This window comes from Adiantum capillus-veneris, chromosome 7 (assembly GCF_014529385.1).
Source record: "Adiantum capillus-veneris isolate H3 chromosome 7, ASM1452938v2, whole genome shotgun sequence".
NCBI lineage: Eukaryota > Viridiplantae > Streptophyta > Polypodiopsida > Polypodiales > Pteridaceae > Adiantum > Adiantum capillus-veneris.
The window spans coordinates 21,231,043-21,247,888 of record NC_140937.1 but is presented as its reverse complement, the minus strand read 5'-3'; the positions used below and the strand labels follow the sequence as shown (position 1 = coordinate 21,247,888).

Here is a 16,846-nt window from a genome sequence, read left to right as displayed (position 1 = left end):
GATAATATTATGCATAGCATCACTACCTTGAAAGAGGGGTAGTTTTAGTTTGATTGCTCCTATGGGAATGTCTTGTATTCTTTCCTTGGCTAGAGCATCTGCTTCCTGATTTTCTATCCTGGGGACATGAAATAATTGCACTGCTTCAAAATTTCTTAAAAGATCCTTAACTTGGCGTAGTTGACCAAGTAAAACCTGAATTCCACAAACCCAAGTGCCGTTTATCTGCTTTATAAAAAACAGAGCATCACCAAACACATTTAGGCATTGAATCCCTTGCAAAATACACTGTTCTAACCCAAGAATTAAAGCTACATACTCTGCTTCATTGTTGGAGTGAGAGTGTAACAGCTACCTGATGGAGAATACCCTTTTCTGTTGCTCATTAAAAATGATGATGCCAATTGCAGACTGGTCCACTGTTCTCTTGTGTGCTCTGTCAAAGAAAAGGGAGTGAGCTCTTTCTAGCTTAGGACTTTCTACCATTGGTGTCTCTCCTTTTGCTTCGGTGTTGACCTCCAGCTTCTTCCCATAGTGGTGATGAGTAAGAATACCTGCTAGACTAGCCCTCGTGGATTTTTCTACTTGCATGGTGTAGTCAAACTCTTGTAATCTAACCAGCCATTTAGAGATCCTAGATGAGACATCCATGTGTCACATTACATACGGAAAAACCTCCTCCATTGTCAAAATTACAAAGGGTCTAGGCAATAGATAAGAGCGGAACTTTGTAGTAGAAAACATTGGTGCAAGCACCATGTGCTCTACTGTGGTGAATCCCTTTTCTAATTGGGTCATGACACGACTAGAGAAGTAGAGAGGACACATGAAAGAAGTTTGGCGGTCCTCTTGAATTAGTAAGGCTCCAAGTGTATCACTTCCTACACTGGGGTTCACATAAAATGGCTCGTCCCATCTGGGGGGTGAAATGGTGGGAAGCGTGGCTAGGATTTGCTTCACCTCGGTAAATTGCTGCTCATTTTCTTCACTCCATGAGAAGACATCCCTCTGGGTGACTTTTTGTAGAGGGAGAACCACTTGAGATAGCAAGTGAATGAACCTGCTTAAGTATCTTACCTTCGGAAGGAAAGAGACCAGCTGCTTAGCTGTGGTGGGTGATGACAAAGATAACAAAGCTTGAATCTTGCTAGGGTCAACCTCAATCCCTTTTGCTGAAATTACATGTCCAACGAGAGTGACTTTGCTTTCACCAATGTGACACTTATCCACGTTGAGCTGGCCACCTGCGGTTTGCAGCCTGGTCAGGCCATCATAGACTTTGCTCAAATGAAGGGAGCGTGAACTATAGATGCAAAAATCATCTATGAAGAGTCGTATTGATGTTCCAAATTATGGTTGGAAGACAAAAGTTACATAGCACTGGAATGTGGCCGAAGCGTTGGTGAGGCCAAAAGGCATCACTCTGTAAGCAAAGCATCCCCAAGGTGTTATGAAAGTTGTCTTTTTTTGGTCTTCTTCTGCAATACTAATTTGAAAGTATCCTGAGTAGCCATCACATATAGTGTAGCGCTCATGACCTGCCACTTCATTGAGAATTTCATCTTGGAATGGGACGAGAAAGTGATCCCTCTTTGTGGCTGCATTGAGAGGTTTAAAGTCCACACAGACTCTCCACTTGCTATTCTTCTTTGGTGTGACTACTACTGAAGAGACCCATTCTGAGTCTTTGACGTGGTAAATGAAACCTGCCTGTAGCAAATTCCTCACTTCTTTGAGTAGTGCCTCTTGTTGGATTAGGGCCAAGTCTTCTGAGCTTTTGCACTACGGGTTTACTTCCTTCCTTGAGTCTTATGTGGTGTTGTACTACTATGATTCCTGTGATCTTATCATAACTATCAATGAACAATGTGGTGAAGTTACTTAGCATGGAGACATATTCCTTCCTCTCTTCACCGGTTAACTCATTGGAGAGCATCCAATGTAACTTACTTGTATCCTCTAAGGATTGCGTACTTGATGGACCCTCTTGGTTTGTCGGTGGTGCTTCAAATTGTGTCAATATTTATCGGTCTTTAAGGATGACCCCCATCACTTTGATGCTACTGTCACTTTCTTCAGTTGTTGTTGTCTCTTCTCCTAAGGTGGACAAATAGTCACTGGTGGACTCATCTTCTGAAGCCTCCAAGATCATGTTGCGCTGCTTCCCAGTCCTCATGTCGTAGAATATGGACTTCCCTTTAGTGTCCTTCATCTGAGTCATTCCTGTACTCCAGTCTTACTTGGCTTCCATAGCCATGAGCCAAGGTCTTCCAAGAATGATAGGGTAGCCCTCCCCTTTGTGTGGCATGACAAAAATGTCTACTTCCACTTCTGTATTGAATGCCTTTACTTTGACCGCATTCACAATGCCTACGCATTTCACTCTTACGTTATTTTCCATTTTGGCTCGACAGGTGTCGGCCTACTCACCTGTAGGCCTAGATGGTGCATCATATTTTCACTCATGACGCATATCTATGTGCCACCATCTATGTAGACATTTGAGATACGTTGCCCCTTGATGTGGGCATCTATGGTTGGTAGGATGTCGTCAAGCTCCCTCCCAGAGATAGCCTTAGCTATCCTTGGTCTTGATCTTCTTGTATTTACCATCTTCGTCCATTTCCTCCTAATCCTTGGTGCAAGATGGATCAATTGGGGCCAAGTTATCTTCGGGCCCTGCATCAATACATCGTGAACTAAGTCATATGGTTTAGCATACTCACCTAGTGAAAAATCCACAATGTCGATCTTCCGTCGAGGCTTAGATGCCTGCTTGCTAGACTCACCTTTTCCTTTCATTTTCTCTTCTTTTTGAGAGGCTTCTTCGTGCCTGGCATGCTTCACTCCCATGGCATACACTTTGTCTACTTTTTCTTTCCCTTCGTGCTTCTCTCGAACTCGTTCTTCTACCTTTGCCTTCCCTTTAGCTTCCAAGCTAATAACACTCACCGCTTGGTTTACAGCAGGTGGTGGGGGTAGCGGTGGAATAGAGGTTGTGGTGGTGGTTGTTGTACAAGTGGACGAAGGATTTGGACCGGTGGAATCGGCCTTGGTTGCCTGGCTTGTGGTGGTATTGCCCTTGGTGGAGAGATATGATTCTGTCTTCCTCCTCTATTGAAATTCTGTCTTCTTGGATGTGGGCAGTAGTACATGCCATGGCCGTCTTCCTTGCAATTATAGCAGCGGTACTCTTGGTTTTACCTTCGTTGTCCTCTCCCTTATTCTGGATTTCTGACAGGTGCATGCCCTTGCTGCACCAGATGCACGAATAAACTCTGGAGCTGGGTAGTGATGCGAGTAGGTCTTACTGCTCTTGTGATGCCTCTTGTGGTTGGGCTCTATGAATGGCTCTTGTAGTCACTGGGGTTAGTTGGACTCAGGTAGATTCCTCTCACTCATTGACTCTTGATTGCATGCAAAAATTCTTGTCTTTAAGGCGGGCTACTTCCACTGCCAACTCATATATTGCAGGGAACCTCCCCTTCACCTTCTTATTCAACGGCGACCACAAACCAAGCAATGAAATGGTCTTTTTTCAAGAAATTAGGCACTCCTTCACCTTCCTCCAGTGAGGCAACCCATCGCTCCCACAAATCCACAAACTTGGACTCGTAAGTGGCATACTCTAGCAGACCTCCCTGCTTTAATTCCGTCAACAGTTGCCATAACTTTTCTGAGGTTGTGCCTCCACCAAACCTCTTCACAAAGGCAGCACGTAGTATATCCCATGCATTTTTTGTATCTTGGGGAAAAGCATTGTACCAAGACTTGGCCTCTACTTTCATCAGTAGAGGAAAAATTAGTAGCCCCGTGAGGCGTCATCATCCTTGTTGGAAACCACACAAGCGATGTCGAAATCATCCAGAAAGTCGGTGGTGATGTCTTTTCCCTTCTTTCCACTGAATGTGGGGAAAGAAACACTTGCCATGGTTGTAACTCAGGAAATTACAAACTTTTAGCGGCTTTTTACAGGGTTGGGTGGATAGATTAAAACAGGGTAAAGATGGAAACATTGAAGGAGTGGTGGTAATCCAATATGGGGAGAATGATAGGGTTTAGGGAGCTAAGGATTTCTCCTAGCACCGCAGCACCAAATAGCTACACAATCTTCTGTTGATAGAAGATTTTTCTATCTTCATAAATATTCACATACATGTGCTGCAGAAATCTAAATGGGAACGTTGTTGGCCCGTTTTCCATCATGCACAGAGGGTGGAGCACTTACTTATACTCTTACCGTGCTGGCGTTGATGAGTCGGTACATCCAAAGGAGGTCATCGCGCCTTTCATCGGCTCCACTTTTCCTTCATCGCTCAGCACGTACGGGGTGATGACGACGCATCTGACTACTCTTAGCCTTTTAGCTAGCAGCAGCTGCAGGTAATTACTATAGTCAGCGTGTTGCATCAACTCCACTCCATTCAACTATAACTCGTCTCCATCCCACTGGGTTTCAACCGTGGTGGAGAGCTTCTTCAGGATGATTTGTACGGGGAGAGGAGGAAGACCCTCTACCCGTCCTCCAAAACAGCGAGAGCAATAGCCGAACCACTCCTCCTTAGGGCATGGAAACCTTCTTACCACTTATGCTTCAAGGTTGTCAAAATGGACTGGTAGTACTCTCATGTTTCATGGAGATCGATAGGCGACCTTCCGCCGCTTAGCCGTGGATGACCTTCTTTTTAGCAAACTGGGTACAAACCGACTTTTCAAACTTGAAGCACTCACGTGGCCAGATGCTTCTTCCTTTGGGGTCATGTGTTTCCAGACTAGCTTAGCCCTTACTTACCTTTGTCTCGAGCATCCCCTTTTGGCCACTTTGGAGTAGAGATTATACCTTTGCTTGCAGTTTCCTTAGGAAAGAGAGGCCTTACCATTTTCTTTCCTCCCTTGATATGGACGACCTCCTCGTGGGGTGAATGTCGATGTAGATGATTTCAGCCCCTTCGCCACCTTTGTTGATGGCACTCATTGACAGTGTGCTTTGGTTGATAGCAGTGATGGAAATTCATAGACTTCCCACCTGATGCTCTCAATTTGCGGTGATAACGAGCAACACGAGATGGGGAGCTTACCTCTTGAATATTGAAGGCGGTTAGTGCCTCTTTAGTCTCCTCCTCTTTCGTTCTCCAATTGGAGAATTCTTTCAGCCATTCATCCATGATTGATGATGTGCGTTGTTTTCAGCATTGTAAATTGAAGGTTTCCGAGAATCCCTCCTCAGTGGGGTCACCAAATGATGAGCGCAAAGCACGAAACGGACCCTGACGGCCTTGAAAACGCCAGAAGCCGATGCACGCCACGAGCCGGCCACGGTGAAGCGAACGGGGGGCACCACCTAGCTTTGAGCGGCTAGGATGCAGACAACAGTGATTGGAAATATCATAGACTCTACACACTGAGAGAGAGAGAGAGAGAGAGAGAGAGAGAGAGAGAGAGAGAGAGAGAGAGAGAGAGAGAGAGAGAGAGAGAGAGAATAGAAAGAGAATATGACAGGTGATGAAAACCCTCGGGATGTGAGGAGAACTATTTTCTTGGAATATTTACAGCAACCTTATTTCCGGCAAGGTGGCAATCGTGGTGATAGAGGGATAGAGGGAGATATAGTGATCCTATTAGTGCATTCTCTAGAGATGACTCACGGGACAGGGAGACCTTACTAACATGAGTTTTTGTGTGTCGACCATCAGAGTCGACATGTAGACATAAATTCTTTACATAGTGCAAGTTTCCCAAAGAAAATCACTACACTAAGTCCCCTCTCTCATGATGCAAATGTTTCCAATCCCTCCCACCAAAATACTACCAAGTGATGACCTCTGATGAGACTGCACCCCCCCCCCCGATAGTGACCTCTTAGTGCCTTTTCATAGGTGCTGGCTGTTGTAGATTAGGGTAATCAAATTTAGGGGTTCTAATCAGGGGAGACAAAGCAAGGTGGTGGGTCCTGCATGGTTGAACCTTGCTTTGTCTTGGGAAATATTATAAAGGAAAACTCCTAGGGCCTTTGTGGCCATCACCTAGAGAGAGGTGATAATTTACAAATTGGGATTTTTACAAGATTTGGTGTAAAACTGGGAAAAATGATAACAACCTACAGGTTTTATTGAAGAGGGTGTTGTGGATGTGATGCCGATGAATGGAATCCTAGCTGGTGCGTCAATGTAGCACATTCGTCATTTTCGGGGTCGTCCGGGGCATGCCTTCGGCGTCTTTTCTTGTTTCGGTGTCGGCGGCGCACGACTTGGCCATCTACTTTTCTCTGGCCAGCGTCGATCTCCTTCGTGTTCTTTTTTTTATTTTATTTTTTTATAGTGTGTGCGTATATGCGTGTGTGTTGTTTGATTGTGTGGGTGCGCATGCCATGTACTTGTTGTATGTGTGTGAGTGTGTAGACGTGAGTGTATATATGTGAGTGTGTGCCATGTCGTGCGGGTGTCTCCGAGTGTGGGAGCGAGGGAGTATATAGTTATATATATATATATATATATATATATATATATATATATATATATATATATATATTATTTTGTTTAATTTTGTTTTTATTTTCTTGCTCTGCAGGGAACGGGAGGACGAGAATGGGAGAGAGAGAGGGAGCTTGGGTGTTGTATGTGGGAAGGGAGTGTGTGTGTGTGTAGTGAGTGTGTGTGTGTTTAAGAGAGAGAGAGAAAGTGGTTTTGTGAATTGGATGCGCCTGCAAGCTGCTCGACACAGAGAGCGAGCGGGAGAGAAAACGAGACAGAGAGTGAGAGCTCGCAAGGGAAGGTGAGTGTGTGAGGGTGTGAGTGTGTGTGTGTGTGTGTGTGTGTGTATTGGGTGTGTGGGTAAGAGAGAGAGAGTGCGGTCCTATAAACTGGTTGCGCTCACGTGGGCTTGAACCGAGAGCGAGAGAGAGAAGGAGAGAGAGAGGAAGCTCGCACCAATGTGCCTACAGGGATCAAGGGAAGGGGGGGTAAGGTCAACACGATGGGTGGGGTGCAGATGAAGAGTGGCCAGGTGTGTGGGTGAGAGTGTAAGGGTGTGTGTCTGTGGTTGTAGAGGGAGAGAGAGTTTCTCGCGCCCGCATGGGTTGTGGTCTCCATAGAGAGCGAGGGAGAGAGAGGGATTTTTAGATGGCCGAGAGGGGAGAGAGGGGAAGAGGGAGGAAGGAGATGTGTAGGGAAAATGAGAGAGAGAGAGAGATATTGTATTCCATCCCTGCAAGGCCGCTTACTTAGAGAGGGAGAGAGTGAGCTAATTGAGGGAGGGGAAGAGAGAGAGCGGTGGTCCACCAGTGGGAAGAAAAAAAGAGGGGAGAGATGGAGGGGAGAGTGAAGTCAAGGGGGTGTGGACGAGAGGGAAGAGGGAGGGGTGAGGTATGGCGGCCAACTAGGTAGGGGTATGGTCGAGCGAAGAGAGAGAGAGAGAGAGAGAGAGAGAGAGAGAGAGAGAGAGAGAGAGAGAGAGAGAGAGAGAGCTTGTGAATAATGAAAGAGAGATAGAGAACTTTACAAAAGTGTGGCGGCCCGCTAGGGAATATAGACGGTGGTAGTGTTTCTTTTATGCGCCCATTGGGCCAGGCGATGCAGAGGCAGGGTAAGTGAGAGAGAGAGAGAGTTGGTGGAGCCGAGCAAGAGGGAGAGAGAGGGCTTTGTCTTCTGGCGGTAATGGAGAGATGTGGCCAAATTAGTGCCGTCCCGCCAGTGGTTAAGCCTAGAGGGGTGGTGACTATGAGAGAACGTTGTGCATTGAGTTCAGATGAATGTTAAAAATAATGTTTTTTATCGTTTTTTTCCTTGGTAATAAGCTCTCCCCTTCTTGGGGTTTGGTTCTCACAGTTGCAGTTTTGAAAACCGGCAGCCGTCACTAGTTTAGCATAAGACTTCTGATGGCCAATAGAATTTTTGCCTATTGTTTGCCTCAATCGAGCCTTGGTAAACTTAATTAAGACCCAATCATTTTGTTTGAATGTTAAGGCCCTTCTGTGCTCATCAACAACAACCTTTTGCCTTTGTTGAGAGATGGATATAGCCTCCTTAATCTTTTGGGAATATTCTTGTAGGTCACAGCTATACTCCTCAACAACGAGGATCTTCCCATGTACTTTAAGTAGCAAGGGACTTTTAGGTCTTCCCTCTATGATCTCAAAAGGTGCCTTTCCCATAGTAGTATGGACAATTTTATTGTACACATACTCTACAAGGGGTGAGTACTTCTCCCATTGTGAGAATCGATCTACTTTTGTAACATAAGTCTTTAGTAGATCAAGAATCATAAGATTGGCTATCTCACTTTGGCCATCCGTTTGTGGGTGATAGGCCAAAGAGAAATTCAATCTTGTACCTAGATTTTCAAAGAGACCTTTCCAAAAATTAATGGTCATTCTAGGATTATCTGACACGATGGATGTTGGCAATCCATGGTGTTTGAAAATTTGAGATATGAAGAGGGTTGCCATTTGGTGTTTCTTAATGGTCTTTTTGACAGGAATAAAGTGTACTTGATTGCTAAACCTGTCAACTATTGTCCATATTCCCGTATTCCCATGGATAGACTTGGGTTACCCAAAGATAAAATCCATAGTGAGTTAGGGATTTGCAAAGGCTTCAGTAGCCCAGGTTTCTTCCCTCTATCATACTTGGTCTTTTGGCATACCACATATTTTGAAACATACTCTTGTATGTCTACTTTCATGGCACTTCAATAGAAGTATGCCTCTACTCCTCAAAGAGTAGGTTGAATGCCTCTTTTTCCCGCATAGGGGGAGCATGGGATTCATACATGACTTTGTCACGAAGGGAGTGGGTAACACATAGCCTATTGCCATGGATAAGATAACCATCCTACAAAGTGAATGGTTATTCTTTCTTCCCCAATGCAAGGGTTGACATTATGTCTCTAAAGACGGGGTCAGTAGCATACTCATCTATCATAGAAGATAGATCATTGGGAGTTACTATGGACACCGCATCAACTCTTGGTCATTGTGAAAGCGCATTGGCCACCTGATTATGCTTACGAGCAATGTGAGCAATATGAAAATAAAATTGTGGAAAAAAAAATTCACCTCATTTTTTTGTCGAAAAGCTTGGTTTGCGTCATAAAATACTTGAGACTTTGTTGGTCCATTTGCAAGATAAATGGAGTCCCCAATAAATAGTGCTTCCAAGTGTCTAGGGAATGTAGAACAACTAAAAATCTCTCTTTTGTATATGCCTAAGACTTGTTCATTGGCATTGATCCTTCAGCTCTCATATGCTATGGCATGCCCTTCTTGAAGCAACACTGCTCCAAGGCAATCACCACAAGCATCATATTGGACCTCAAATGGCTTGGAGAGATCCGGAGCATAAGGACTAGTTGGGAGAGGTAATCTTCTCTTTGAGCTTGTCAAAAGCATTTTTCTCCTTAAGAGTCCATGAGTACGTAATGTTCTTCTTTGTTAAGTCATGTAATGGTCTTGCTATTTGAGAGAATTTTGCTATGATGCGTCTATAGTATGCACACATACCAATAAAGCTTCTTAGATCATGTAGATACCTTGGATTAGGCCATGCTTTTATTACCTCCAACTTTGATGGATCCATATGGATACCATATTGAGAGATAATATGATCTAAGTATTGAATCTCTTGAAGGAAAATTCAATCTTCCTTTGATTGATAAAAATCTTGTTGTAGAAGACAAGGACAATACCAGCAGCAGGTGGGAACTTCATCTTAGAAGGCCGACCAACGAGAACAGATACATTGGCAATAATTACAAGAGTTACTATAATAACTCTATAAGCCTATAAATTGGAGCTGCTACACTGTATCCGGGGTTTTTTTTTTATACTTTTAACTTACGAGCTTTTGCTTCTAGAATTTTAGCTTCATAATCTTTTGACTTTCAACTCTATAATCACTTACTCCTGTAATCAATCCTCATACTTCATCCTCGGGGGGTTCACTATGTGTAAAACTACCATATCACGTGCGTTCAAGACATGTTTGTAAAACCCCTTATCTGTGAATTTTATTAAGAATATAATGTACCCTTTTCTTTTAAAATCTGTAAGTTTTTTTCAATTTTGAAAAAATAATGCCTAAATACCCTTCTGTTGAACTCACGTGATAGGTTACTTTTTTATTAGATGACCTCCCCGGGCCTTCATCTAAGCTTAAGCATGTTGTACATTGTACTGATTATCTTTGTACTACTGATCTAAATATATACTACCATTCCCAATCTTCCAGTTTGTGTCTTTCATTTCAGTACATTATTCAAGTTCAGTTCTATTTTTCAGTCCAGTATTTAATTCCAGTCCTCACTAACCGAACTGCCTAGGTAGTCAGTAGCTCTGAACTCTAACAACGGAATAGCTGGCTAAAGAAGCCACCTCTCATTCCATTTTGGTGATCACGGTGGCTAGAGCGGATTGCTCTTAGACTAGCAAGATCTGTCTCCTAGTTAGAATCCTTAGCTAAAAACATGCCGCCGATCGTCAATCGTGGTCAAAAACCATCAACCCGATTTTGCACTGATTCCACATCAGTCGACCCTATTCCAAAAGTGTCATCAAGAGAGTATGGTATTGTGAGAGACCCCGAGAGTGAGACTGAGGTTGAGGAGGAGCAGAATAATGCTGAAGAGGGCAGAGACACTCAACATTCCAGTCACTCAAGGAGGAGGAGGGCTAAGCGTGAGGAACACAGAACCAGGGCTCAAGGTTCTAGGTCTCCACGCAAGACAGCTGAGGCCAAGGGTAGCAAAGGCAGCCATCATAGTACAAGCAGGAAGGCCAAGGTAGAGACTAATACTGAAACTAAAAAGGAAGGTCACTCGGATACCCACACTGATCATTACAAGAAGTCATCCAGACGCAGTTAGGATACCAAGACTAGAGGAACGAGAGATGATATAGACATGCAGATTAAAGTTGCTTGTTTAAAGATCTCTGTTCTACTTTTCAAAGGTGGAAAAAAGACGATCTTGATGTCCACATTCAAGCCTTTGATCAATATGCTAAATTAAAGCATATTGATGAAGATGACTAGGGAGAGTATTTTCCTCAAACACTAAAGGATGCGGCAAGAAAATGGTATTACCACTAATCATCTTGCTAGCTTAGGTCTTATAATAAACTGATCAAGGCTTCCAAGCTTGAGTACTCATACAAGAGAGGTCATGAAGACATTCTCTCTGAGATGGACAAGATCAAGCAAGGAAAATTGTCTGTAAGAAGTTATGTGGAAAAGATCAAAGAGTTGACCAGGAAGCTACAAGAACCACCTTCAGAAAAAAAGACTGCATGCATTGTTTTTGAATGGATTCTGCAGCAAGAAGCTGAGAGATCAAGAGGTACCTGCACCCACAAAGATTTTAAATGACTTGGTGCACAGATCTCTGAAGCTCAAGTAGCAAGCCAAGAAGGAGCGAAGCCATAAGTAGCGGAGGTCTAGCAGTAGGCAGCTCTTCTATGGAGAATTCCAACCCAGTGAGACTTCCAGCAGTTTTGATAGTAGTTTAGATGAAAAGAGCAAGGAAAAGGCTAAGAAAGGGTCTTGGTCCCAGAAAATTGACGAAATGGCCAGGTAGATTGCGGAAATCAACCAGACCAGACCACCAGTTAGGAAGACGGAAATGTGGTGCTCCAAATGCAAATCCAGAGATCATGTTTTCAATGAATACCCATAGTGCACGTACTGCAAAGCGTATGGACATCTGTGGAATAACTATGGCATTCATATCCATCATTTCAAGAAAGGTAAGGATCTGTCTTAGTTGCATTTACAAATGTCGAATCAGCTAAGGTAGAGATGACCAGTGGACCTAAAGAGGAAAATTCAGGTACCACTGGGGCTGCTACCGGGCATGGCAGATACCAAGGGGGTACTGGCCAAGGCCAAGGTCGTGGAAATTTCCAAAATCAAAGTCTTACCTTCTATAGTTATGGGAAATATGGGCACTTTGCGGCGTAGTGTTCAGATGCACCCACAGTATTGAGGCTACTGAGGCAAAAGCGCTAGAACCAGTTCTAGTACGAGTTGTCACTCATAGTAAAGGGGTGATTAATAAAGAACTTCTAGACAATCCTATGAAACCAATCATTCCTGAAACCCGTAAATGGACTCACTAAAGAGAAGTCTAGAAGGCTAAGGGCAAGGAGAAGGTTGTTGATGAATGGCAAGAGCAGCGAGAACTGGTAGCTAGGATCACAGGGGATCTAGCTAAGAAGCTACCAGAACATCCAGAGAATTCTGATGCTCGTGTTATAAAGAAGATATTAGCCTCGTCTTTTGAGAAAATGCAACTAGATCAATCAGGATTTGAAATCATTGAGACCATGCTTGCTGCAATGCAAGGACTGGTGGATGATTTAGGACAGGTCAAATCAGATTTGACTACAATAGAAAACACTGAACTGGGGAAAGCACAATGTCTTTCTTAGTGTCAATCAATGCTCAGTACAGACACCAGACCAGAGGATTGGTAATGTAAAGAAAGTCATGATTCCTTGAGTTTTGATATTAATTTTGACTAGGTGAGAGAAGAGATCTATGTCAAAATCTGTGAATGAATTCAAAAATTGACGAGATCGCATTAGATGATATCAGGAAGACTTTGCTTGAAGCAGAAAATTTTATTAGACGGAGAAAAGCTGAAGCTGATGCCAGAGCAGTTGAATTGTTGGCTGTCAAAGATGATGAGGTGCCAGTAATCCAAGTGGATTACAAGGTCAAGAAACAATAGGAGCCACTATTTGGTGTAATACTGGATGGAGGGGTAGGTGTGAATATTTTGGGGGCCCATCTTCAGCAAAGACTTGGTATCACTGATTTAAATCCATCACCCTTTAAGGTTAGAATGGCTGGTCATAGAGTTGTTCAGGAAACAGGTATGATCGAAAATATGCAAATTCGAGTGGGTAAAGAGAAATTCAAAACAAGCTTTCTAGTACTGTATGTCCAAGGAGCATATGCTATGCTACTAGGACGACCATGGCTTCGAACGGCATAGGCTGTTCATGATTATGCAAATCAAACCATAACCATTTAGGGAACCAATAGGAGAATCCATCTCAAACAATAACAAAAGTTGGAAGAAAGCATTTTGACCTAAGGAAATTTGCCAAAAATATGGGGTTAAGAAGATTGAACGGATGCTTGCAGCCATGAACATTTTTCCATTAGATGAAATCAACTTGAATGCAGTGTTATCTGATAAGGCTCAAGCTGAGAAATTGAGAAAGCAGTTTCCAGATTAGTTCATTCAACTGAATCCTGGAGAGAGACCAGCTCAGTTGACTGGTCGATTAGAGGAACCATCTGACTCCAAAGAGGGATATTCAGATTCTAATACACCAGTGCACATTGAAGAGGTCACTAGAGTTTAGAATGAGAATCCAGAACTAATAGATCCATTTCAGGTATTATGCTGCAAAGTCACTGGTCAAAAGGAAGGAAGGAAAATGGCCCGAATTGGCTGCTCCCAGATGATCAAGACATTGAAGAGTGGAATTTGGGTTTCGAGGAAAGTCCTTGATTAATCAAGGTGAATAATCATTTGAACCCAGAAAAGAAGTAAAAAGCCAGACTTATGTTCCAGAAATACAAAGATGTATTTGCATGGGAACATACTGATTTGAAAGGTGTAGATCTTCAGGTTTGCCAGCACAGAATACTCTGAAGCCAGATACCAGACCAATATAATTGCAAAGGTACATAATGAATCCGAACTATGGTAAGAAGGTCAAAGAGGAAATTGACAACCTTCTGAAAGCCAGATTCATCACAAAAAGTCGCGCAATGATTGGCTATTCTCTGTAGTGTTTGTACCGAAGAAGAATGGGAAACTCAGAGTCTGTGTGGAGTACCAAAAATTGAATGCTCAAACTATCAAAGATCTCTTTCCATTACCCTTCACCAATATGCTTCTTGATGATATTTCAAGCTATGACATACATGTATAGTTTTATGGATGGTTATAGTGGTTACAACCAGTTAAAGATTTCTCCCAAAGATAGGAAAAAAACCACTTTTATTATTGAATGGGGTGTATTCATGTATTTAGTCATGCCATTTGGTCTCTGCAATTCTCCAGAAACATTCTGGCATTGCATTATGGAGATATTCAGTAAATTCTTGCACAAATTTCTAGTTATATATATGGATGACTTTAGTGTATTCTCAATTGAGGAGAAGCATCTACTATTTTTGGAAATGGTTTTTCAACAATGTAAGGAGAAGAGGATCTGTTTGAATCCATTCAAGCCTTGTATTTTTGGTCTGGAAGGGAAAATTATTGGGGCATATAGTGTCCAAAAAAGGCATAGAGATGGACAATGATAAAGTGCAGTGGGTCCAATAGGCTAAGGCACCCCGAACAACCTCTAAATTGAGTTCATTCTTGTGGTATATAAATTTTTACTAAATATTTTTTGCATGTTTTCTACAAAGGCATTACTCTATATGAGCTCACCAAGAAAACCAGTAAGTTCATCTAGACTTTTGAATGTGAAGAAATCTTTCAATGTTTTAAAAATTCCATTATCATAAAGCGAGATCTCCGACAACCAAAGTGGAATGTTATATTCCACGTGCATGTCAATGCTTCGAGGCTATGGGGGCAATACTGGCTCAACCAGACAAAAGGACGGATTATCTAGTCTATTTTGCCACTCGAAGATTCAGTCTAGCTAAACAAGGATATACTACCATGGAAAGAGAAGCATTGGGAATGGTTTTCAGCGCCACCAAGTTTTGACATTACTTACTGGGAAATATTTCATTTCTATGTGGATCATTAGAGCACTACTGCATATTCCACAAGCCTGGTAAATCTCATTCTGGTGCTGATTTTCTTTCTAAAAGTACTGAAGGCTACTTTGAAATATCCTTGAGGGATGAGCCTGTAGATGCAGAGTTGTTTTAGGTGACAACTGAGGAGAATTCAAACCTTGAATGGTATGATATATATCATTTTCTTTCAAGAGGAGGATTCCCAGACAATTGGACTAAGAATGAGAAGAAAGTTGTGATCATTAAGAGTCTGAAGTTCACCATAATAGGAGGATTTCTCTATAGATTGGTCATAGATGGTGTTGTTCGAAGGTGTGTGCCAATGAAAGGGGGGATGAAAGTCATCTTTGAAGCACATGATGGAGATTCTAGAGGATGCTTCTCCACTGATATCACTTATAAGAAGATTTTTCAAGCCGGATTATGGTGGCAAACCCTGATAGCGGATGTCTGAAGTTTTTGGAAGACTTGTGATATATGTCAAAGAATGGGCAGACCAACAACAGTTGATATGACTCCACTCACTCCAGTACAGCCATTGGGAGTATTCATGAAATGGGGTCTGGACTTCATGGGACCATTCAAGAAGGTCACTCCAAGGAAGAACCGGTACATCTTGATGGCTACATGTTATGTCAGTAAATAATAGAGTCAAAGGCTCTTCTAGATAATACTGCCAAGTCCACTGCTATTTTTCAATCTGAAAACATTATCTGCCGCTATGGATGCCCCATTGAAATTTCATCTGATCAAGGGACACATTTCATTAATGACACAATGGAAATTCTAATGAAGATGCTCTCAGTTAAGCACAAGAAATCGACTTCGTATTATCCCAGGTGCAATGGTCAAGCAGAAAGCGTGAAATGGTCAAGCAGAAAGCAGTAATAAAATCATCAAGAATATTTTGACCAAGATTGTTTAGAAAGAGCCACACCAATGGGATATCAAGCTTCAGACTTCTCTATGGGCCTACAAAACAGCTTATAAAGTCACTATTGGAAGGACATCTTTCATAATGGTGTATGGTATTGAACTTGTAGTGCCTATTGAATTTGTAATTCCTAGCCTTAGAATGGCAGTTGAATATGGATTAGATTTTAATCATAATCTCAAACAAAGACTGGAGGAATTATCACAGGTGGATGAGTTACGACAAAGAGCCATGCTGGAACAAGAGATTGTTCAGCAACGTAGAAAGCATTGGCAGGATAGAAGGATGAAGGTTAGGGAGTTTCAAAAGGGTGACTTGGTTTTGCTATATCAGTCCAAATTAGGCCCTCAAAAACTAAATTTGAAGATATCTTGGTCTGGTCCATTTGAAGTTGATTGGGTATTTTCAAACGGCACAATGAGGCTGAAAGACTTATTTGGATTACTAATTCCAGGTGCTTATAATGCGGCCAAGATCAAGTTATATTATTCTAATGACAAGGAGACCTCCAAAGGTGATGATTGTGGTATTCCACGTACTCATGACCAGGGATTGTCGGCCCATCTATTCTAAATCTTTTCCATGTCAACCCAGTATCAAAACCAGGAAAGTCTCAGTATGACAAACCAGTGCTAGTGAGACAGAGCCAGTGGAGTTTCGGAATTAGTACCAGTTTTTATGGAGAAAAGGGCCAACTGGAATGAATGTGTTGATCATTAAAGAGATTATGGAGCAAAATGGCCAATGCATGTGTGACACATTTCCATCGGTGCATATAACTCTAGGAACGGTAAGTAGTGGAGCTTTTATGTCGCATACACGTATAATAGTGAGGCGTGTGGACACTCTTCCTCACAAGTCGCATGTGTGATGACTACCTGTTGTCATGCACTTGCCATCTCCAAGCTCCAAGAACTCTTTGCTCCAACCTAAAACCTCCTCGTTCATAGATTCTACTTATCCCTATCTAACAACACCCAATACACCTCATTGCAAGTTAGGATACACATGTAATCCTTCTTCCTCTATAGCTTTGCAGTCATCGTAGTGTGTGGGTCACAAGAAAATGTCAGAGAAGATGCACGACATAGTGGATGAGAATGCAACAGTCATTACTTCTATTTAGGCCTCCCTACCACTCATT

The 16,846-nt window shown here is 42.5% G+C and overlaps 1 protein-coding gene across 1 annotated transcript; it reads left to right on the top strand.

The window, feature by feature from the left end:
* Positions 1–15,843: 15,843 nt before the first annotated feature.
* LOC147453534 (uncharacterized) lies at positions 15,844–16,275 on the top strand. The gene has a single exon (XM_086516927.1). The coding sequence runs from the start codon at positions 15,844–15,846 to the stop codon at positions 16,273–16,275; it is 432 nt and encodes a 143-aa protein (XP_086373053.1).
* The last annotated feature ends 571 nt before the right edge of the window (positions 16,276–16,846 follow it).